The sequence below is a fragment of the Etheostoma spectabile genome, chromosome 14, assembly GCF_008692095.1.
Source record: "Etheostoma spectabile isolate EspeVRDwgs_2016 chromosome 14, UIUC_Espe_1.0, whole genome shotgun sequence".
In the NCBI taxonomy this organism is placed as follows: domain Eukaryota; kingdom Metazoa; phylum Chordata; class Actinopteri; order Perciformes; family Percidae; genus Etheostoma; species Etheostoma spectabile.
Window position 1 is genome coordinate 1,619,503 of NC_045746.1, and position 25,761 is coordinate 1,645,263.

Sequence of the window (25,761 nt, forward strand, 5' to 3'; positions counted from 1 at the left end):
TTTGTATATTGGGGGAAATTTTGCCTCATTTGGGCAGTTGCAAGCAAAATATAGAATACCGGCCTCAAGTTTTTTCAGGTTTTTGCAAATTAGAGATTTTGTCAAAAAAAACATACCAAACTTTGAAGTTCTGAATAAACATGATACCCTTGAGGCAATTAACAAATTTGAACTGGGCTCCAGAGGGGCAATCTCTGCTTTCCTTCGTATGCTTCACGGTGGAGCTCCGATAAACACAGAGGTGTATAAACGGGCATGGGCAGAGGAGTTGAATATGGAATTAAATGACGAAATTTGGGGAGAATGTCTACGTAATGTGCAAAGGTGTTCAGTTAATACTAGACACAGTGTGATACAGTTTAAAACGCTCCATAGATTATATTATTCAAGAGAAAAGTTACACAAATTTTACCCTGATATCTCACCAGTATGCAACCGATGTAAGTCCCAGATAGGTACTCTAGCACATTCTTTCTGGGCATGTAGTAAACTTCATTCATATTGGATGTGCATTTTTCTTTTCTTTTCTGAGGCTTTTGGTAGGAATCTGGTACCCTGCCCCTTGGTAGCAATCCTGGGTGCCACAAGTGTCCTCCACTCCATCAATAAATCTGAAGGAAGAGCTATTCAATTTGGGATGGTGATTGCAAAAAAGTTAATTCTACATGTATGGAAAATGGATTCTGTGCCTTCATTTAGTTTGTGGCTGCGAGAACTTTCAAATACTTTGCATCTGGAAAGACTGAGATTTTATAATGAAGACAGAGGAGACAAGTTTGAGAAGATATGGGACCCGATACTGAATCATCTTAAAAATGTGAACCCCTTAGACGTTAACTATTTTATAAGACCTCACTGTGGAAATTTGTGTGATTTGAAAATATCTATTTGTTTAACTTTATCTCAAGATGTTTTTGTTTATAGTATCCATCCTTACCATGACCCTGGAACATTATTGTAATCCTTGATGTGCTGTGTTCTTTATGTACAGTAAATTTAGTTTTTTTGTTTGTTTTTTTTCTTCTTTTTTTTTCTTTTTGTCAGGTTTTTATTTTCTGTTTTCCCTCTCCCCTTTCCTTGAAAATAAAATAAAATAAAAAAATAATAAAATAATTGGACTTAATATTTAGCACTTCAGAACAAAGATACACTTTACACTTTAGCTTTTTTAGGAACCGTTCTGTCAAGCACAACAGATATGAATTAAAGTTGTACAGTATTACCACCAAACTATTGATAAAAGCTACAATATTAACTTGACTAAAACAGGAAGTTGAAAGAAGCTAAAGTTTAAAGTCATTCTGTAAATATTACCCTAAAGATCACTTACAGCACTTTGACCAGCTAACAGAAAACAACAATGTTCCTCTGAGTGATCAACTTGTGTTTTGTGTTATAAAGAATATAATGAGGGGGATATTTACTGTCCTTCACAAAGCCTTGTTGTCATGCTTGTGCAGATAAACTGTAGTTTTTCTGAGGCTGTCTATGCAGGAGTGTTGTTATTGATCCATATTTTGTCTTCCTTTCTTGCAGGAACAAGAAATTGTGTTGCATTTTATCTTCAATGCGTGTCTGCAAGTGAGGTGAAGTGACTCACTTTAGCAGCCCACTCGTCCTTTGTTGTTACCTAAGACGGCGTGCATTACGATTGTCAATCACTGTAGTCTGTCACTCAGTATGTCACAAGGCCACACGTCTTACTGTTGTTGTGGAAACAGTGGTGAGATGAGTTAGATAAGTTAAATTCAAACGCCAACATCTTTTCTAAATCTTACATAATCTTGGTTTCACATTGGAACTTTGGTTATATGACACAGCTGGACAATAACACGAGGAAAAAGAAACAATTGTGTTGGCTCCTCATGTCAGAGTGTCCTTGAGCAACTCACATAACTCCAAATTGCTCCTGATGTATGTGTATGGAAGAAAATAGAAGATGCCCTAGACAAAAGAATTTGCCAAATGTATGTAATGCTGATTCCTTTATCAACTGTAGCTCGAGTGCCTGGTAATCACAGGGATGTCCACGTGTCCATAAGCAAAACAATGAACCCCAAAATCCTTCGGATTTGCGTGTCGCTTCAGACAAATTTAATTGTATGAGGTTTTTTAACATTAATATGCGTTCCCCAATCCCCAATGGCTAGAAATGGCGTTAGGTGTAAACTGAGCCCTGGGTATCCTGTTCTGCCTTTGAGAAAATGAAAGCTCAGATGGGCCGATCTGGAATCTTGTTCCTTATGAGGTCATAAGGAGGAAGATTACCTCCACTTTCTCTGCTTTGCCCTCCCAGAGAATTTGGCCCACCCATGAGAGAGAGACATCATCTTTCAAAGAAGCAAAGTGGCAGTTGGTCAAGGCCACACCCCCCAGCCTCCACTTCGCACCCCCTCTCTCCTCCTCAATAGCTACAGACACAGAAATGGCATGTCCTAAGGAAAGCTCATTGTGGGACTGGCTCTAGTGGCTGTAATTCTGCACCAAGGTAGAATTTCAGAGACTTCAGATATGGCATTAGGGGACCACTGAGGTCTATATAAAAGCATCCAAAAAGCACCATGTCATGGAACCTTTAGAGCAATGGATGATGATGATCTACACCATATCACTTGGCCACAACCCCTATATTGCATAAGTGGAAAAATAGATCAAATGTGTAAATTAGTTCCATATACATTTCTTTCCTTATTTCATTTTAAAAAATATCACTAAAAAATTAAGAAAATATCACAATTGTTGTGTTCCCAGTGTTAACCTGTAGGGGGCCTCCACAGTTTGATAATACACTGAAATGGTTTAATGCTGCACACACACACACACACACGTTCCTCTAGCTCAGAGGGAAGTGAAGCAATACAAAAGATTGCACTTGTTCTCCACTCAACAATGTTGTAGTGTGATTACAACGACTCTCTTCCTCCTTGCAATGTGTTCTTCCTGTTTCTGGCACCACGCTGAGGGCAAAGTGCTACTCTAAGGATCATACGACTAATTTTTTGTGAATAATGCAGATGATAAAAAAGAGAAACACTTGCTTACTTCTATCAAGACGCACAAATCCACATACACAGTACTCATTAACTATCTGTCAGGCCCTAATTTTTTACTTTACATGGATCTGAGGCCATAATTGAAGAGGTGGTTCAAATAAAACACTTTAAGAGATTGTATTATATGACCTGCCAGCACATTTTTTTTCTTCTTTATTCTGTGGTTGTCACCCCCTCTCTTTTCTGAACCTCTCTGGCCCTCACCTCTGCCCTGGTTGCATTAGCTTTATTGCTTTCTTTCTCATGTCTCCTTCAGCCTCTCTTCTCACTTATCGTCCCTGTACCCTGTGATCTGCCTCTCTCCCACCCTCCACTTCCCTCCTGATCTTCATTATCCCCCATCTTTTCCTTTCTTCTCTCCAGCCAGATTTGTAATGGTGCTCACTCTCTGAAAATCCTCCCACTCCCTAGCAACGCGCCTTCTCACTAACTGTAGCCTCTGCTGCCACTGATGCAGGAGGTGGCGTCGGGAGGTAAAACTACATCAGAGGCGATTGCATATTGCTTTGGCTCATTTTCCAGTTGTCAGCTGTAGCTGGAAATAATTCTCCCTGTCTCTCTTGTTGTTCACTCATTCTTTCTTTGCCTTTTTTTCTCATTTCTTTTATTACTATCAAACACTCTTTTTCTCCCTCTTTTCTCTTTCTGTCCTGCTTATCTGCGTGTTTCATCATCCCTCTCTCACCCTGAAAAGAATTCAATTCACAAGCTTTCCGGACACATGTATGTGTGGAATTGTGTTGGCCGCCCCTTCTCTATAATTTTACACAAAGTCAACAACCAGGGCTGCTGCGTGGGCTGCTTGTGAACACAAAAAGAAAGACTAATGGGAAAAAAAACAAGGGAAGAGTAAAAGATGGAGGGAGGAGAGAGCAATGAGACACTGCCTATGTTTCCCAAAGATGGGCTCATGCTGTATGCATTTATTTATGCTGTACATGTAGTTTTAATTGACAGCAAGTCTTCCATTTATGCCAGTATTTTCAGTCACTGATCATGATTCTTATGAACCCAGACATGAAGAATGCACTCCTGTTGTCATTCAACTATACTGTAGTCCATCTATCAGTAATATACTAGTACAAACTATTAAATTGTGCCATGGTTCTGGTTTTATTTGCTCAGGTTTTGAAATTTCTGTCTCTGGGATTCCTACCCCAATAGTGGCAAATTTCATTTATGTTTCCAATAGCAAAAAAAATTAAGAAATCTCAAAGACAGATAGGACAAATTGCCAAATAAAACCCAAACCATTCATGTGCTTGGCTACATACCACTACCCACTGTAGCTATGTGAACTGAGCGGCATTCACTTTTTTGGCCTTTTGGGGGCAGCGGAAACAACCTGTAAACACATTACTGACATATCACCTTTTAAGTGTATATAGCTTGCATGTTGGCAAATACTTATTTTACATATCCACAGACTCTGAGCAACAATATCATTCATTTGGAGTCATGTCTTTGTCCATGTGATGTCCCTAAGTTCAATATCCACTCTCTTTTAGCTCTATTTGGGTCTCCATCAACTTCTGAGGAAAATATCTGGCCCTTTAATTCTCGCTCCACTATGTTCACCAGGTAGTCGCTAACTTGGTCTGTTTTCCATTTGGTGCTGGACAGGAAGTGTACAGTGGGTTTTTCAGAGCTTTTTCTTTGAAAACAGGTGCCTGCTGAGATGAAAAGTGACATGATTAAAGTGGTAAGAGCAAACCTAAACAGTGTAATAGCATCAAAATGAAAAGGAGATTGTATCATTTGGTTGGAAATGCTCTTAATGTTGGGAAGTTCAGAATCAAGCAAACACCCACACTGGTGAAGTACCGAACAGGACACTGAATGCCAGCCAGTGCAGCCTAGACTGACGCTGCTGTATAAAGGAAAGAGCAAATGGAATTGACGAATTTGCTTGTTGTTGTTGTTACAATCCAAAGGTTATTATAGATTAGTTCATGTTGACCTTGTCTTGTGGCTGTCGTGTTCCAGAAGCCTCCTTCATGATGACTCATAAGATAAAATGTTTGTAGGAAAACACACACAAGTGCTTCATCATGAAAAAACACAACAAGATAATACCAGAAAAAAGCTGAAAATGCTGTGATGAATACAAAGTGCAGACAATGTTTTTTTCACTTTTCATTGAGGCGTTTCTTTAATATCCCACTGAAGCAGAGCAATATACATGACTTCTGTGAAAAGATGTCCTCTATCTTTTCTCGATATTTGTTGGCTCTGTCTCCTCTTCAATGTGGGTCCACATTCTTGTCTCAGGATTTATTGTGTACTTGCCAAATCATTACTTAGTTTCTGTCAGGTCTTCAGACATCCTTCTGTCAGACACCAAACACTGTATAGACGACCAAAAACGCCTCCCACCATCTCATCGTTTGACTCAATTCATTGGGACACAAATGAGAAGTTGCTGCTGAGTAGCATAAGGCTGACTAATCAAAAGTTTTAGCATCCCACGGCCAAGCCGCAAGATTTGGCATCATCTGAGTATATGGCAACACTAGCGCATGAGCTCATGGTTCCCACGTCCTTGAGTTTGGACCGGGTTACCAGTTTCTTCTTTGTGCTTTTCAGAAGAACTCCTGGGTTTTCATGGTGGCCAGGATGTGGCTTTATTCAGTGTCCATTACCCTCAGAAGGATGCCAGATTAACATAATTGTGTGTGTGTGTGTGTGTGTGTGTGTGTGTGTGTGTGTGTGTGTGTGTGTGTGTGTGTGTGTGTGTGTGTGTGTGTGTGTGTGTGTGTGTGTGTGTGTGTGTGTGTGTGTGTGTGTGTGTGTGTGCTTGTGTTTGTGCGTGTGTGCATGCTTGCGTGAGAGAAAGAGAGAGGACACTGGCTTAAGTTAAACCCATGCTGGCTTCACCGATGAAAAGAAACATTCAAATGCTGATGAACCGGAAAGACGAACTTGATTCCACTCTCCAATGCTGTGAGAGAGTCTTGGCCTGTCTATCTCAGCTAAAATCTATTTCTTTTAACGAAATGAAATGTATTTGCTGTTACCAATAGGGCTTGGTGTCAAGGTGGGTGTAGTACTTTATGAGTACCAACAAACTGTCCTAAGCTGAAAGATGGCATTAGATGCTTGGTCAGATTAGTCTTGTGTCATTATTTATTTAAAATATCTTCATTAGGGTCCGACTTTGAGTCATATTAGACAGTATTTTATCAAAACAAGGTTCTGCTTTGTGTATGTTGATTTAGATTTGCTTTGTTAAACGTTAGCTTACCCATAATTGGGAGTACAATTCAACCTGCCTAAACAGTTATAGTATATAATGTCATCAATGGCTCTGGAGGAATATGTTTTTAAACTGACAAAACTACCCTGATGATCTCATAGAGATGTTGTGGGGGTTATCTTGGCTTAAGCTTGGATACCACACATTTTTTCTGTCTCTTGTAACTTCCCAAATTATAGAAGTGCAATAGTAAATTGCTGGATTTACCCTCTTAAAAAACATGTTTATATTTATCAATGTGAGATAGATAGATTTTAAAAACAGATTGAAATCCAGGTATCGGATTGGAGCCAGTTTAAAAAATATCAGTATGTAACTTATATATTTCTTTGTTTTTTATGTTTTTAAGTGTGATGCATCATTATTTAATGTAAGGATTTGCATGAAATATCTATGTTGCTGCTTTAGATGTTTTTTAATACACAAAGTTTCAGGAACAAATTGCTTTGTGACAGAAATGTAGATGTATGTAGGTCATATAAGGTTGGTGTAACTAGTACATTCTCATACTCCAGGGAGGAGAACAGATTTGTAGTCAAGCCAGATGTCATCATTCTGGATTGACTTGATACAAAGCCAGACACAGTGAAAACACAGTCATATACACACATGCAGAGCTTCTTTCGTTGGTTTTTTAGATGCCCTCATGCGTGATGATGAGCTGTCACTACGGTTTCCAGCCCAGCTCCCACTGCCCCTCTTCCTCTGACCATCGAGGCAGAAAGGCTACATGTGTAACACTTTCAGTGACCACTTCTGTCATCCTCCAACTCTGAATAAATCCTCCACCCACGTCCTAACTGTGACACCCTTTGGGCCTCCTGTGGCACATGTGCACTCTGTTGTACTCTTAGAGAAATACAGCTGCAATAGGCACTTAATGTGATTTTACACACTATTGCCCAACCTTCCTTCCATGTCCCCACCCTATTTCTCAGAAGTTGTGTTGTGATATCCTCCCTTCCTGTTCACATGGATGAATTTGTTTAAATCTATATGCAGTCTGTCTCTGCCTGTTCAATCTATCTCTTGAATCCATCAGTTTGATTGTAAGTGTGTACATACCTGTTAACAACAGAAATAGTGCAACATGCCTCGCAGCTTGCAGCTTGGACAATAGCGGTGGTCATTTTGTCGGGTAATGCTGCCCATCTAGAGTACATTGCATCAGTTGCCTGTGTTTTCTTGTTTTGAAAGGTGACTTCCCCATTGTAGCCAGCAGGTGTTGGGTCTAATGTATGCTGGAGGACACGGTGATGTGCTGGGCGGCGTGGGAGAGGAAACTGTGGTTTTCAGAGTTCTTGCCCAATTTTGCCCCACCCTGCTGCAACCCTGCTCATGTGGCTTCTGGATCACCCTCACAGGAAAATGTCTCTCTGTCAAAAATAGTAGTCTACTAGATTATGCAATATTTAATGAACTGCTTGGGGCTGTGGGGAAATATTAACACTCAGAAACATGCTCAGTCATAGCAAGGTGATTGGCTGTAGCATAAGTGTACTTTCATGAACTCTAAATTGCTGGTACTGTTGCTAAGCACAGCGCATGCAGATAAAAATAATAATGGTGAAAGATTCACCTCTCGAAATTCTTGTCAATGAGAATCTTGGTTTTGCATTGCAGTCTTGCATTAAATCTACTTAGTCAGTCCTGATATTCTAAGTCTGATTAGACTAAGCAATGTTTTTGTACAGTATTGCAAACCTTAGCCTAAACTCTATTAGCATCCACAACTGGCTTTTACACAGTAGATTATTTATACACATGGGATGTGCTGGTTGTGCACATGGCCATTTTTAATATAACCCCGTAACAACCTGATGTAGTAAGTTAATGATGTGCTCCTTGGCCCTGAGAGTTATGCTTGTTTACAACTGAACTGTTAGCTTGTTCGCCAGCCTGTTCAGAGATGAACAGCTATAAGGCTTTGGTCTGCTGGTTCATTGGTTGAGTGCTTTAGCTGTTATCTTTTCCCTTCAGGTGTAGCCAGCAGCAGCAAGGCACAACATGGGCACTGCCATCTCTGTGGTGCCAGTCTGCACAGCTGGCAGGGATCAGCTGTATTGCTGCTATTGTCTGATGCCCTCGTTGCACTCTGGGACAGAGACAGAAAGGCAAAGAGTAAATGAGCGAGAGAAAAGGATCCAATTGTGGAACAGAGAAAGACAAAATACAATAGCGACAGGGAGAGACGGGGAGAGATCACAGAAGTAGAAATTGGTGACAGCACAAAAAGGAGTTGAAGAATTCACACTGACAAGGAGGCGTCTGCTGGGATTATTCTTTAACATAATGTACCGCAGAGTCAAGACGTACAACCATATAAAGATGAAAAGATATCAATATGCGTACAGTAGGTATCTTTACCAGTTGTTCCTGTTTTTCATTAATATCCTTTTAACTTTTTATTGCATCTCACCATGCTGTCTACTGCACACTAAAGCAGACAGTATATTCAAACAATTCCATGCTGCCTGTTTGCCTAAGTGGTGTTTGCCTGAATAATGTAAGAGAAACAGCTGAGAATCTGAGAAGTTTGAACAAAAAAACGTTGTAGATTCAGTACTCATTTGCAAGTTCCTATTCTGATGCTCTCTTGTTTGCACAATCTTATTTTCTGATAAAAGACCTCTGAATACAAGCATTTATGTTCAACCAACGGTTAGCTGTGTTTGCTCGGTTTAATGCAGCAGCTCTAACTTTTATTAATGATACCAATTCTTAGGTCTAATATTTGGAGAAATTGGGTTTCATGCGCTCATTTTGGTGTAATTACGACCGTCTCTACTGTGCTATTACTTCTTGGAAGAAAGTGGAATCAAAATTCAGTGTGTAATCTCCAGTCTGTTGTTTCTTCCAGTATGAACAGTTTGCAGATATCTAGAAAAGATGTGTGTGTGTGTGTGTGTGTGTGTGTGTGTGTGTGTGTGTGTGTCTACATGCATGAGTATGTGCAAGGTGGGCTGCATTATGGTGCATTATGGTCATCCTCAATCAGACACATGAAGCCACAGGCGTCGCGCACAAACACTAACTCACACATGTGCACCTCAAATGAGTTAGAGAGTTCCATGGCAAATTGGATTTACCACACACGCCCTCATTATTGTAACCAGGGTAACCAGGCGCCCCTTCATAATCATCCTATTTTGTCATCCTTCTTTGAAGGGAGAAAAAGAGGCAGAGGCCTAGATGAAGGGAATTATTTTGTTTTTTTTGGTTTACTGTCTGTCTCTTTCTGTCTATTTCACCCATACCTTTCTTCCATGCTTTGGCAGAGGAAGTCACATTGACATCAATATGTTTTTCCAGTGGTTTTTCCATCTGTCTCCTTAAACTTACCCACCTGCTCGCCTCTTTGTGTATTTAATATCTCTGAGGAGACTGGGCCAGGGGTGACAATAATAGGCTGTAACAACACATTACTCAAGTTCCCTTTTTTGTGCGGGGTTCAAGTTCACGTTCTAGAATTCGGTTTCCGCAGGATTCATGAATTGGCTTTTTGTGTTGTAACAATATCCTTTTGTGTAACGGGTATATGTTCCATTCTTCATTTACACTCCTGATTTTATAGTTTAATGGCCTTTTTAATTGTTGCTTTATAAATACATATTCTGCAGTCCTATGTAGAAAGATGCCTTACACATGGATATAATTTGTTATTGTTTTGTTATTATATCAGCAAGTATTATGCATTGGCTTGAAATCTCACTTTTAAAATATCCTGGTCTTTTTACTCAAGAGTGTTGCTGGGCTGTGGTCAGGTCATGAAAACAAAGTTTGTAATTTTTATTACTTGACTGCTATTTTGTGTCTAAATAATTTAGATAATGTTTCATCTAAATTACTATAAATAAAATTCTGGTGGTAAAATGCTGATACATAAATCAATCAAATTAAATGAATAAATAAAAACTACTGGAATCAGCCTACTAAATATGTTATTTTTTAATTTTATATTTTAAATGTTGGTTGCTAAAACCCACAAATGTCCAAAAGAAATCCAGCATGAACTCATTGGTCTCAATGGTAGTTGCAACCCTGGAGTGCAACGGATATAAATAACCTGCTGTGAACATTGATCATTTTCATGTAACGCATTTAAGACACAAGCAAGCAAGCCTAACTCTTTTCTAAACCAGGGGATTTTACAGGGAAATCAGGGAAATCAGGGAAAAATATAAAAAGGGAAACATGATATGAGTTGTGTTTGGTTTATGTATCCAAGCTAAGTCGCCATTGCTTTTATATTTCTGAAAAAAAGTTTATTGAATATTCAATTTACTCCGCTGTATGTTGAGATGCTGTGGTTTTACGACACTTCCAGCTACCCCAGAAAGGTTAACAGTAAGTAATGTCAGCACATCTAAATGTTTGAGTTAATAATAGAAGAATACCATTGTCTGATGCTAATTACTTTCTCTAGTTTACCAGTATTTTATAGCCAAGGTAGCATCTGTGCAAGAGGCTATATACTTGCAAATTAGCTAGCACCATAACATTAGCCTGGATGCTAATGAGTTGCTGCTTCCATGCTAATAACGGATATTTTAGTTCACAGTACCAGGCGGCACACTGATGCATAACATCAGGGCCAGAGGAGCGAGTGTGTAGGAGGCTGAAGCCGCCCATTCAGCCTTCTGGGATACTTATCATCTGGCTCGTTTCAGAGCTCCATTGTTTGACCCCATTCAAACAACACTATTGTACCGAGCGGGTCTGATTGTGTTACTCCTTGCCATGCCAGTGTGTGTGTGTGTGTGTATGTGTGTGTGTGTGTGTGTTTGTCTGTGTGTCTGATTTGTCTCTGCAGTGTTTTGGTGTCATGTTGAGAATTATTATGGACGTGTTGTGTGTGTGTGTGTGTGTGTGTGTGTGTGTGTGTGTGTGTGTGTGTGTGTGTGGCATTTGTGTTGCGCCCCAGCAGCATGCGTTTGCATTTCCCGAAGCAGGGGAACTCTGCTAGTGACAACAATGTATCCACTCATTGAAATGCAGCGGGGCAAATTCAGCCCAAACGTGACCCTGTTTTCTGGCACTGCTGCCTGTAAAGTAGCTCATAGTCAGAAACTGCTGCTGGGAGAGAGAAAGAAAATTGTTGAAACGTCTGAATACCTGGATTTGAAACTTTTCATAACTGCAATTTTCCATTTCCATTTTTTTGCTAAGAATAACTCTGAGTTTAATATCAGAAATGTTTTGCACATTAATCATGATAGTCACCAGAACATGAGGATTATAGCAGGGAACAGATGGGAGTGGGACGTATCTGCATAAGAAAGTGGGCTTTGCTTTGCATCTTTGTGGCTCTAAATTGTTTTGTTATGCAGTTTATTTCACCAATTTCTGATTAAAATCACTGATTTTAAGATGCATGTACGCTTCTCTGCCACTTCTCATTTGTGTGTGAATGTGTGTTTGCATTCGGGCTGCAACTAACAAACAACCAACGTTTTAACTTTTTTTAAATCATTTAGTTAAATATCAGAAAAAATAATAATCAATTTCCATCAAAATGTCAATGTCTTGTCTACAATATTCAAATGTTTAGTTTAGAGTGTTATAAACCAGAAAATAACAGCAAATGTTCACTATGTGTCACATTATTATACTATTATACTATAAATTACTATAAATGAAAAGACTAATCAATTATATGAATTGGTATTCTACCAAGAGGCTATTGCACCACTTATAGGCTAAATCTAATAGTCGAACATCCTTCTCCTCAAAGAAATCCTCTCATCCTATACATTTGTAAACATCGCTGTTCACCCCACAAGTTACTTTCAGTGACATGTTCTTCATATGTATTCAGTCTGAATTGTCTGGACTAGCCTCAGTGAAAATGAGTTTGTCTCCAGGTCTGTTCCCTTGAGCTTTGGCCTTAAAGGGAGGCGGTGGCAAGGGAGAGGGAGTCTAAAGGAAAAGTGATAATGAGTTGACTTGAAGCCTAGTTTCTATTTTGGTTGGGAATTGGTTTGTGTAAATGGGGTGTGAGTCAGAGAAACTGCACAGTAAAGACAAATGGAGGCATGGTGTAAGACAGAGAAAGAAATTCAGTCTCTGCCTGCTTTTTTTGACTTTTTTCAACTTAGAATAAAATACATTAAAGGTCAAAAAGAGACAATACTGCATGCTCCCAGTAATTTGGGACTGAATATGAAATGCTTGAGAGGTACTGGTGTGGGGCCTAATCGGGATGGTGCAACATTCTTAAAATGCTGGATCGAAACTATTTCACACTGCCAATGACTGAATTGCATTATTCATTATATATGACACACATTTAGAGTTAGTTTAGTTCACTAGATGCACCAGTTGGCTTTGGGTGTCCAGATGTACCAAACACATCTCAGTGACTGAGCTACAATGGTTGAAGCTAAAGCTGTGGTCATTATATGTCCAAGGTATATGCAACGTAGTCACAAGAGAATTTTTGCCAAGCTGGCAGCGTGGCTCGAGTGAAGACAGTCTCAGTCGGCCCATCACTTTGGTCCATATTGAAACATGTGTTGATTGTCATGAAGTCAGTCATTCATATATCCGGTTTTGATTTGTCCAATACTTTAGTTTATAAACGCAAAACTGATGACATTCCCATCAGCCTCATACTAACTTTGCAATGTATTGTATGTGCAATACTGTGAATTCAATCATTCAGTCTGTCTGCTTATCATATTCAGCTTTTTACTGTTACTGTTGACTTATTTATCATATCTTGCATTTTAACTGATGCCTCTTGTTATTGCTGCTATAGCACTGCAAATGTCCCTGCTGTGGGAGAAATAAATGATTATCTTATTTTATCCTATCTGTCATTGTGAGCATTTTAGCATTTAGCTCTGTATGTGTGTGTGTGTGTTTATTCGCTGCGTCCGCATCACTATGGAGACTTAGCAGCAGCAGATGACAGCAGACGTTATCAGCTCTGCTGAGGCCCACTCAATGTGGGCCAAGTGAAAAAATAGAGACAGAGCTATCAGTGTGGTCCCATGATTCCTAGTGAGCAGTGAAGGAAGGACAAGTAGAGCCACATCTCACACACGCCATTTCACTTACACACACACACACACACACACACACACACACACACACACACACACACATTTTTACACCCTTTTTGCATGTCCTTGTTGGCTGAAAATACAGAATCTAATTATTCCTGGTAATCACCAGCCACTCAAGCTGACTCACTATAAAGCACCATACTGTGCATACTGACACACACACATGCACACACCACTGACCCTCCCCTTACAGTACACACACACATGCACACACTTACTCATACAAGTGTTCTCCAAAAAGCACACTCTCACTTCAGCTTTGCACAGGATGTTATGAAATCAGCACTGTTGCTGAAACTTAGTGAAGGTTGCTGGTTGTCCACACACACACACACACACACACATTCTCGTGCAGACAGCTGAATCTCAGTTCAGTCCTCTCTGCCGCCCGAGCAAGGAGCCTGCCGGTGATCACACTGTTGCCTGAAGCGAAGAGGCCGAGTCGGCGTTGATTCAATTTTACAGCCCAGTCACTCTCTCTGAAGCTCCGATTAGTCAGCCGAGGGGGAGAGGAGAAGAAGACGAAAAGGAATAGTGATGGCTATGACCGACATTGCGGAGGACAACCTGGATGAGATGATGCGCGAAGAAGCGGAGGATGTCTTCTATGAGGATGGTAAGGCTTGCCAAGGGTCAGTTGTTAGGAGTGAAAGCAGGTGAGGGTTTACAGGTGGGCTGCAGGGCTGGTCGAGGAACACAGCCAAGTCAGACTAGTCTGTTGGGGACTTGTTGTTGTGATCAGGGTTAAGAAAAGGGCAACGTGGTGGTTGAAGTGTGGCACAGAGGGATCTCTTTAGCTGTGTAGGTGGGGTTGTTTGCGGCATGGTTGAGTAGGCTCGGATACACACTGATGCTTTTAGGTCACTACCAAAAATGGATTTAAGAGAAAGAAAAGTGTCAGTTGAAGTCATATTCAGCAGTTATTGTAATAATTAGTAAATGTAATGAATCTTTGACTGATGAGAACACCATGCTTTCTCACTCCAGTTCCCATTTGCAGGAACTCTGTGCAGTTTGTTTATTGATTTTTCAACTTTTACCCTTTTTAGAAAGCCAAGAGCAGCCGTGCCCTCTGCAATGTGGGCGTTCTTGTATAACAGGCAAACGTTTTAAGCAAGCATTATGCACCACAAGACAATCTTTTCAACATGCACTTTGTGTGAGTGTTATTTTTTATTTCAAAACCAGCTGTAACCATAACCTTTGCTCAGTTGGATCCTGAAAGAGTGATGAGCAGTAAAGTTCCAGCAGAACCTGCATGGTGATCATTCAGAGGTAGAAGAAAAGGTTGTATAATAATTGACTACTGTTCAATGTTTTTGCAGCCATTAAAATAGTGGTCTCTGACCATAATTATGGCTAAAGCATTATGGATGATAATTCTTCATAGATTGGCTCAGCACTTGCATATGTCACTCTGTGTATCAGTATAATGCCTTCTGTGTTTAAAACAGTACTCTACCAATGTAGCATTCCACTTTTATAATGTTGCTGGATTCACAATGGACAGTTTAAAAAATGTATGCAGCAGAATCAGAGATTTTTATTTTTTAATTCCAACTGGTGCTAAGTTATACTGTTTTTCACAGTATAACTTAGTTACTGAGCTTTACAGTTCTGATGGAAAGATGCTACGATTTGACAAAGCCAGGCTGGCTGTTTTTCCGTTTCCATTACCTATGCTATGCTAAGATGACAGGATGCTAGCTGTAGAAATATATTAAACTGACATACATTAAAGTGGTTTTGATCATCTTATCTAACTCTCTCACACAAGTTGCAAAACAGTTGATTACACTCATTTTAAACCATATTCGCAACACACAAACACGCTCAGAGCTAAGTGCTCTACCACATAATATCTTTTAAATGCACAGAAACTGCTTACACTGTACACATTAACACTGGTATCAGAATCAGCTTTACTCGCCAGGTATGAGGACACATATTTTTATACATTTAAAGATGTTTAAACCCCACACATGCTAGTGATCTGCAGCAGTTCCCCTGATGATGAGTGGACAGTGAGCAGGAGGATATTCCCAGATATTGCATCATTTGGTGTGTAATGTATGTTAATGCCGCTACTGACCCACTTCTCTCTGAGATACACCAATGGTAATATGACGTTCCCTTTGAACAACACAGCCAGGAGGTACGCAGCCAGATGACTCTCTGCAACAAACCAGCCAATCACAGCGCACAGATTTATCTGGAAGTTGGCCAGCAGGCATCAGCGTGTTTATTTGCAGAAACAGCTGAAGGTTGCAGAGTATGCATCACTTACATTCTAATTAGCTCTTTGGGTTAGTGATGGAAATTATGCAATTTAAGTGTTCAAATTTTATTGTCGCTAAATGCAAATTTACTACCACTGACCTATATTCTTTGTAATTCATTTGTTTCATTATTAGTAGTGGACTTGCAAATCTTTGAGCTTTTCCACCCACAAAATTAGAGTTAGGTGTAAAATGAACTCAGCTTGAAGTGTGGGGCGTGTGATTTTGTCAGAGTCTTATGTAGTGTAGTTTCCAACGTAGGGGTCTAAACCCCACAAGGGGTCACAAGATAAATCTAAAGGGTTGGCCAGAAGATTACAGAGGCAGGAAATACATGCAATTAAGATTATTTTTTGGGGTTTTCCGATGCAGATGTGCATTGCCCTTAAGAGTCTACGGCTTTACTTTAATCTTTTTCTTTTCATGCCTCTAGTACTTTCTACTTCTACTTCCGTTAAGTACATTTTTCTTATAGTACTTTCATATGTTTACTTAAGTAACATTTTTAATGCAGGACGTTTACTTGTAACAGAGTATTTTATACTGTGGTATTAGTACTTTCACTTAAGTAAATGATCAGAATACTTCTTCCACCACTGGTTAAAATTTCACTCAAAACTACAAAAGTCAACTTCATGTTGTATCTGGAACATCAACGTTTAACATGTGCCAATCAATATTATACATGTTGAGATCTTTCACGAGACAAGTGAAAACTTTGTTCTGTTGGTGGTGCTAGATGAAAAGTGAGGGGCTCACTAGTGACACCATAAATATGAGTACTGAAGTATTTTGTGGCAATCCATCCAAAGAATCGCTGAGATATTTCAGTTTGGACAAAAGTGGAGGATTGGTTAAAATTGCCATTCCTATAGAGCCACTGAGCACCACTGATCTTATGTGATGTAGTAATAGATTTTATGGTGTTGGCAATGTGGAAATATCCGTAAAATGCATGAATTAAAAATAATAAGTGAAAGATTAAGACAAGAGGCCATAAAGCAAGTAACATCCCACGTTGAATTACAACTACAAGCTTAACCAACATGTGGCACTGACTTCAGAGTGACAGTTAGAAAAATGGAGTGTATCAGATGTCTTTGATTTCATTTCTGCACTCCCAGAGACAATAGGTTGTACATGGCATGAATACTCTAGATATTCTAGCGTGTCGTTCTTTTGCTGCTGTGCTGCAAGCTGAATTATGACTAAAGGAGCACTTATTTTAGTCAGCGGCAGAAATGTCAGAGTGCCTGAACAGAGCAGACACACAACCACAAGCGCACTTTCTCTCTCCCTTTTCCTGCCTTTTCTCCTCACACACACTCTCAGTGAGTTCAGGTCGCATGAATTAGCAAAGAGCCGCTGTTGGCTCAGCTTAGTCGGAACAATGTGTTTTAGCTTCACCCCTGCCAGCCTCAGTTAGTGCTTCCTCTTTTAAGTCAAAGCAGAAATCAATTAAAAAGCTAAATTATATATACACATGAAGTGGTTATACTATACACACACGTAAACAAAAACAGCAACGCTTTCTTCCCTTGTTATCACACTTTACCACACACATGCACAGAATTATCAGAAAAAAATGGCTACACACCAAATGAAAGTACACAGCAGCTTCATTGAGACCAAAATAAACACAATTAATTCCTTCCTTCTTCAAAAGGCCTGATTTTGCTCTACTCTACTCATATGGTTTGCGATGGAGTGGTAAACAGTGTGCAAAAGCCAAGAACAGAAGAGTAGAGTGTCCCCAAGGAAGGCCGCAGTAGTTGGGTTCTAATGCCATCAATGGTACCTGCTCAACTTGCCTCGACTCGACTTGGCCGCAGTGCCCCGTCCTCCTTTTTCCATTGCAGATTAGTGGCCTACCGCGACACACACACAGAACGTCGAAGGTGTGTTGCTTTTGATTCTCGGCATGCGCCAGAAGACAAATCAGTTTCAAAAGAAGCTGGAGGCAGCAAAAAAAAAAAAAAAAAAGCTGGCTAAACTATTTAAACACGGCGGGGTTGTTCAGGACACCCCCTGGCTGTCGCCAGCAATGATGATGCAGTGAATGGTGACGATTCTCTCCGACCAATCAGTGGTCTGCGGGTTTTCACGTCACCTTTTGGTATCGCCTCAGCTGGCTAGGAGCCTTGACTAAGGTAATACTTACAAAAGCACGTTAGCAGGTACCAGGGACTTTTTTGCATAATGGAAAACCAAAAAAGGCGAGTAGAGTCGAGGCGAGTCGAGTAGGTACCATGCAGTGGAAAAAACGCCATAAATAAACCTGTGTTTGACTAACTGGGTAGGGTCAGAAAGCATGACAGAGCTGTCCGCAGTCACAAGTGAAGAGCTTGTAAAAAAAGCCCTCTGCATTACATTTACACTCAAGAACCACATGGGAAATGACTTTTCCTTTGACTTTTAAACAAGTTGCATGTTGCTGCTTTGTAGTTGTATGCGTGTTAAGAACTTAACCCCTTTCATTTAATACAGTTGTGACTTATGTGTTTAAATCCACTCTGATGCAGAATGGTTTCGGATTGTTCCTGTTTCTTATGCAACAGGATGCATTCCCACTCCTACTCTGACTACCAATTACATGACAAAACCACTAAATGCTGGGCTCAACAGCTATTGTTTGTTTGTTTTTAAGTTTGTTTATTAAACCTTATTCTGGCACAATGGCATGTCAGTCACACATATTTCATGGGAGTTTTCCATTCAGCCAAAGTCCATCCACAGATTTTTTTAGAATTTCTTAAGTCCAACAATGTAGTTTTGGTAATTAAATAAATCCTGAGTGGAGGGGTCTATGTGATGGAGTGAGGTGACACTACACCTGAATGGGGTTAAACTTTGATGTATTTTCACACCAGACTTTGCCTAAGGGCTTTTCTTTCATGTTCTCAGCTAAACAACACCTAAGGAGGGAACAAATCAACAATGTAAAGGCATGACACAACATGCAGGCTTATTTTAAAGCAAGCATGCCACAAACACAATGTTTAGGTCTCATTTCCACACTGCAAGAGCTGTTCTCACAGCAAGTGGTGGTTGTAGAAGGGCAGCATTCCTCCAGTAATCTAAGACACAAGAGACACTAATACAGAGAAAAGTTACCTAGGCTATCTGAGCCACATACATTAACTGAAAGGTTAAAAGATTTTCAAGTCAGATAAGACAACAACACATTGATTGATTGATCAATGATTATTTAACAAAATTATTATTATAACATTATTTTTTTTGCCACTATCTGACTGTGGTTATGTAAGGTATCCCAAAAAGAACTGCTTCCAAGTAATTCCAGGCTACATGTATTTTTGCCCATTGTACATCTCAAAGAAACGTAAAGCTTTAGAGCTTAACTTTTTGATATTAATGAACCTCCGTTACTTTCAAGCCATTGCCAAATGAGTTGCTACAAAGCTAATTTAGAGCTCCACACAACTCTCTCTGTATTTCTCAGTGTGGCTATGTTCAGAAGATTGTGTTGTCAAGATAATTACCTCTTCTGAAGAGCCCAACAGGTTTTTTAATGTGTGTCCACCTTGGCTACTAGCAACTGAGTGGAGGAGGAGTGCTGGTGCGTGCGCAATCACTTAAGGCTTGTATCATGTGGACGCGTGGACAGTTTTTTCATTTTAATTTTTTTGGGAACATTTTAGGCCTTTACATGACAGGATGACTGAAGAAGTGAAAGGGGGTAACAGAAACGCACTATAGCTTTAAGTAGAGACAGAATAAAGTAAACTAAGATTTTTGAAGACGTTATCATCATCTACCTTACATTGCAATTCTTCTGTCCTGTGAAATAAAACAGATGAAAGTAATCTTGCTTTGGTGGATTTTGTTGTAAGAGATGCTATCAAGGTACTGTTAAAGTGTGTTTCATAGACTCAGCTCACTTGCGGGCTCAGATTTTCTGTCTCCAGTGTCCACCGGCTGAGGGACCGTGGAACCCGCGCTGTTGCTGACAACCAGGCCGTAACCAGCTAACTAGCGGACCTCTGAATCTTTTCACAACAACATGGCCATTTGGAACATAGCATCTAAAAAACCAACTGATCAACATGATTCAGGTTGGCAAACACTGGTTTGTTTCTTGTATGTATCATAGCAACAGTTTGTGTATCCGGATTCCCTTCATGCAGACGCAGCTACTTCTTTGATGTCAGTTTGGTGTGTCTGGGCTTCTAGAGTTAGGCGTTAGACAACACATCATGTCCATGAGAGCCTCTGCAGTATATTGCAAACCAACTTGGTTTAACCAAGATGCAGAAACATAAATGGACTTGAAGTGTTATGTAACTACTGAGTGTAATTTTATTTTTGCAAACAAGGAAATTTAATATTTGTAGAGACAAGTGGAGGCTTTGGTATTCAGTTTGGTCATTCAGCATCTTCCACACTCAACTGTCGTATCTGCTGAGGAGAAACATAAGCAGGATGAGATTTTTAATCTGGGTCATCTGGGGTCAAAGAATTTTGTTTGATTTTATTATCATTATTTAATTTAATTGATAATGTTCATATTTACTCAAGGCAGTGTGTCAATGTCAGCATGTCCTTCATTGGAATAATTAATTTAACATACCTTTCTATCAAAGCATTTATGTTTTCAGGTGCAAACCCTGACTATACTCTACTCCTGTACTACATGACTATACTAACATATGTAGACTTTATGGATACCATGATCAAGCTAACTTTTGTCACTCTCTCTGCTGCAGAGCACTGGTATGGCTAAAGTGTTGCAATCTGACTGGGAAATACTTTGATCAGTGTTCATTATGCTTTCTGTCAACTTTCTATGAAAATTTAGTGAATGATAATATCATTCGGTGGAAGCACTGTACGTATCTGAGCTGCAGTGTACAGGGCAGGAGGGGCAGTGTTAGAGCCAAAGAGGTCAGTGCTAGAGGTTGGAGAATGATCTAAAACTGACTTGATCTACTTGACCTACTATAAAACACACACACACATACACACACACACACGAACTGATTCACTCTTCTGCAACCTCGCACACACACAGGCATTGTCTTCCATCCTCAACTTACACACACTGGCAGTCCACCCACACATACTGTCTGTCCATAGATGTTGTCTCTGTCCACAGCGATACAACACACTGAAGAACAGGACAATACCGTAGTTTGTGCGTCAGTGGTTGCTCTGTGTTGCGAATAGCTCTGACCTGAGGGGACCTACTGTAGCTGGAATATTACCGCTCCAGATGTCCCTCTTCTTGCTTCTGACAGTTGGCTCCACTGACCTACTTTAGCCAAAAGACTCAAACTACTATTATTTTCTGCAGTTTTTTATGACAGAAGGCTGAAGGAATTAAAGAGAGGAAAACATTCTTTGCATTTTGGGACTTTTTGAATTTTTAATGGTGCAACATTTAGTAAGCCAGATGCAAGAGTAGAAATGTTTCTTTGTCTCAGCTGTAAGTGTAACCTCGTCTCAGTGTTTTGGTCCCAAATGTTTACTTGTGACTTATAAGAAGGCAGTTTCACTGTACTGCTAACCTTTTTTTTTACAGTTCCCATGTGGTCACTATGACAATCTGTGCTGCGGGCAACACTGGGCGTGCAGGGTTTACACTTAGTGGTTTGGAACCTTTCTAACAATGAGGTAATCCTGTTTAAAACATGAAACAGACCACCCATGACTCTTCACAGAGGGGTAACCTGCTAAAAGATTGGAGATCAAGTTTTGCTCCTTATTGGGCAGCTAGTCACAAAGTGTAATGCTGCTACAGAAATTAGTTTTTGCTTTTGTTGACATTGCAAGACAGGTTGTTTGTGCTGCAGTCATGTGTCGGAATTATCGAAAAATGTAGTTCCTGACTGGGAAAATTCACACTGAATTAACATTATGATATAGGGTATGCCTTGGCAGCGGTCTGTGCTCTCCGAGTGCCCTTTTAGTTTTCTTTGGGTTTGTCACTATGAGCTCCCCTTTCACCCCTCTTACCTATAGTCATTTGATCCATTGCTGACATAAACAAAAATATTTTGCAGCTGTAACATATACAAGTAGTCAGAAACTAATTTAAAAATAGCTATATTGTTAGCAAACACCTGCAGTCCGCAGGCCTGCAGCATGACAGGTCTTCATCCCCTCAGGGCCGAAGCTCTGCCTGCAACAAGCATTACAGAACAAAGAGCCACATCATGAAGGCTTGCCACAGAGCAGTATACAGCCTTTTATTGGTTTACCTCTGTAAAGACACACAGAATAATATGTAACTTCGTACAGATATATAGAAGCTTTGCAAGTATAATTTAGGAAGCAATACAGTGGACAAACATTTTTCAGAGCTTCACACACACATACAGTAAACCGTATTTTGTACAACGAGTCATCTTAAACAGGGCTAGTAACCCGAGAGGAGGCAGCATTTTCTTCTGACATTTAGTGTAACACTCTCACTCTGACGCACACACACACACACACACACACACATATGCATGCACGCACGCACACACACACACACACACACACACACACACCGTCAGCTGTGCCTGTACATCCCTTTGCCTTGGCCTTCCTGCCCTCCAGTAATGTAGCCTCTCTGACTCATCCTGGTTTAGTGGTCAGACGTTGTCAGGGAGAGACAAAGGCAATGTTTAAAGGGATAAATAAAGAAAAGTAGTGAGATTATGGATGAAGAACATAAATGCTTAACTATATAACAGAGAATAATTGGTCGAAGAGAGAGTGTCAGAAGGTGTTTCAATGCCTCGCTACATGCAGAGCAGGAGATCGGTGGTGACCATGTTGTACCTGGTACAGAAGGAAAGAACCTTCTCTGCTGGGAGGTCACCGGGAGTTGGTTTTATTCATACCTTCTGCATGGGTTTATGGATGGGCAAATATACCTAGGTACACACTTACACACAAACCCAATGGTCTACAGTTATAGTTTATATGGTGAAAGAAAAGTAGACAGGTCTGAGTGGGTTTTACTGAGGGTCACGAATATTCTAGAAAATTCACACAGTGTACATTTTGATAAAGTCTTGTGACCAAAATAAGTGTATTTTAGCTTTAAAAGTGGGTTGTAAGTGCAGTATAAATCAGTGAGGGTCTGTTTGAAAGTGAGTGAGCTGGACCACATCAGAGATGGAGGGAGAAAAGCAGTGACAATCCCTACAAACTCTGTTTCTTTTGTAAAGCAATTAATCTTTTTTAATCCACTGTGTATTCAGAAAAGAAAACTGGTTCTGAGAGGATCTTGATAATTTGGAAGTTTCAAATGTTATTTAATGTGACAGAGGATTGTTAAACAATTTGCCACAGAGGTCTTGGTTAGAGCACTGTAGATTTTCTGTTACAACAAGAATAAAAAATTTCCAACACATATTGTTGTTATGCAGTTTAGTTTTTAATTAAAGTTATGATCTTGAGTAAACAAAAAATGCAGTGTTTTTTTCGTGACACTTTGTTCGTGTTTTGTTTTTAAGCCAGTGTGAATTTTCTCCTTCCTGAGAAAATTCTTGAGCGGATTAGAGCCAATGATGCAGATTAACCAAATGCTAAAATATCTGTTGTTGTAATTTTGATTTGATTTTGACTATAAATAGCTGGTCATGTGTCTGTGTGCATGTGTGTGTGGATGTGTTGTTGCAGGTGCAAGTGTATGATGGTCTACTCTTTGCGTGTGTGTGTTTGTGCTCACTGGTTCTTCAGTAAATATAGCCACTGGTCGGGGGCTATTGATGACAGACATAATTACAGGCTTAGCTGTTCAGCAGCTGAGAGACTAGGAAGAAGAGAGAGGGGTGTGTCTGTATGTGTGTGTGTGTGTGTGTGTGTGTGTGTGTGAGAGCGTGTGCGCGTGCGCATGTGCGTGTGCGTGTTAGTGGTAGCTGAGTGGCATGACTGTGTTCTACCCAGCATTTCATTAGAACATGTACAAAGTATGATACAGGCTGAATGTGGTTTTACAGTTTTTAGAAAGTAATGTTTGACATTACATTTCAAGTATGTTTTTCCAAAGAACATTTACGTTATAGAAAGAAACTGGGACAGAAAAAGACTGGTGTGAGCTTTGTTTGGTTGAGGTGTGTGGCAGTGAGGTGGGGAAGCTCACTAACAGCAGAACATGTGGAGCTGCTGCTGCTGCTACTTCTTTTGCTTTCACATACAATGGGGAAGGAAAAGGCCCCTTAAAAGCAAACCCTATTTGGTTGAAGAAATAGTTAACAGAGATAATTTCTTGCGAAATTGAAACCGCAAAGTTAATTTTCTTGCCATATCTGTTCTCATACAAAGAAGGATCCCTTAACTTCCCCTTTAAAATTGATCATACCAACAAGTCATTATGAAATCCCTTCGTCTACTAATACCAAGCTGATGGATTAAAAGGGACAAGCCATTTTCTGCTCCCTTTGCTTCTTGGAAGGGCGAGCTGAATTGGATTTGTATGGACTCAGCGGAACAGCACATCCACTTATGGAGGGCAATTATGCTGGCAGGAGAACCTAAAGTCAAGTCACTTTACATAAAACCAAGTTGTCCCCAAGAAATGATTTTTCCTTCGGCCATCAAATGCAGCAACACTTTTGTGTTTTGCGCAGTTCGTAGCTCCTAAAGATAGAGGTGTTTGTGTTTTTCATGGTTCCCTTCCATGTAATTAAATTTGTCCATGGAAGAGCAAGCGCTGTAAACCCACTTGAAGCAAACAGATTGGAATGGTAATTTTAAAAAAGCCTCCATTATTAAGGCGTGTGTTCACAAATAATCACACCATCCATTTCACAACCTGTCAAGACATTTACAAGGACAATGCAGCGATAAAACGCTGCAGAATGAGACCAGTCCTACTGTTCTACTGTAAAGTTTGGTTTAACATCCAAGTAAACATGAAAGGTCTAAGCTTAAAGTGCCCGTATTTTGAAAAACGGATACATCTTAATGCATCCTACCTTCAGTTTCTGGGTGAGCTGGTCAAAATCGGCAGGGCTGTCAACGTCATCGGCCGAAACATTTGAATATTTGCTCACTTAGCTGCTAGCGTGGCATGCCCTCATACTCTGCAACTGACTAGCTAGCAGTACTTACTGTACGTGTGCGAGTCCCAACAAACATGTAACAGAACTTCTCACTCGCCTCACTCGGTAGCTAAAACAGGGAGCTCAACACACAGAGGGAAAAGAGGAGCTGAAGAAATTTGCACTACAACAAATATATGGGGTTTTCTGAAAATTAAACCACATAAACCTCTTCTGCTACAACCTCTAAATACAATTATGTACCTGAAAATGAGCATAATATGGGCATTTTAAACCCACAAGGCTGAAAAGGTATCAGCTTCTCTCTCGCACTCTCTCTCTCTCTCTCGCACTCTGTCTCTCTCTCTCTCTCTTTCTGTTTGAAAATGTTTGAGACAGTTCATAAGGTGACCGCTGGTTAAATCTGGTGCCAAAATTCATACCAATAAAGCTCCTCTGATTATTTTTTGACGAGACAGACATACAGACAGACAATCAGACAGACAGACAGACAGACAGACAAAGGGGCCAAAGAGAAAGGCCATACCCTACTCCAAGCTTGATTCATGCTTTCAAAGCACGCGCACCTATGCCCGCACGCACGTGAAACCACACCACGCACACACACAATAGGGAGCTTTGGGGCACAAACCAGACTGACCCCGCCCTCCCTGTGACATCCTCCGCTTCTGATTGGCTCGCCGTTGTTCAGGCGGAGCGCCGCAAACAAACTGGAATGTGTGAGGGGGCTCAGTGTTTGCACTGGACTGCCGCTGCATCGAGTCTAATCGGGGAACAAACGTCGATCGTCCATCGCTCATTTGTTCATTGTTGTGGGAGATTCTTTTTTTTAAATATACATCTCGAACAGCAGAAACGCATCTGCGTTGAAAGCGCACTTTTTCTTTTAGCCTAATTTACGCATGGATGGAGAAGCGCAGGTAGACGGGCAGAGACGCCACTGAGAGCCACTCGTGAAGTTTGCAGAGGTAAGTTAAAGCAGTGTCCAGTGCAGCTTCATTAACGAGGAATAACAAGGGTCTGTGTGATATGAAGATGTGAGCTCATTCAGAAAACAACTCCTTTCGCTCATCTGGGGGGGGG

The 25,761-nt window shown here is 40.3% G+C and overlaps 1 protein-coding gene across 6 annotated transcripts in view; it reads left to right on the forward strand.

The window, feature by feature from the left end:
• The first annotated feature begins 8,486 nt into the window (after positions 1-8,486).
• The window catches only part of ripor2 (RHO family interacting cell polarization regulator 2), a 61,626-nt gene continuing 44,351 nt past the window's right edge, over positions 8,487-25,761 (forward strand). For 2 of the 6 annotated variants that reach the window (XM_032536396.1, XM_032536397.1), the window contains exon 1: positions 13,697-13,995. In XM_032536396.1, coding sequence (XP_032392287.1) covers positions 13,917-13,995 — 79 coding nt within the window. In that variant the 5' untranslated portion in view covers positions 13,697-13,916. Of the gene's footprint in view, positions 8,663-13,694; positions 13,996-25,382; positions 25,647-25,761 lie in introns of those variants that run through there. The other 4 variants (XM_032536398.1, XM_032536399.1, XM_032536401.1 and 1 more) reach the window with 4 other exon arrangements.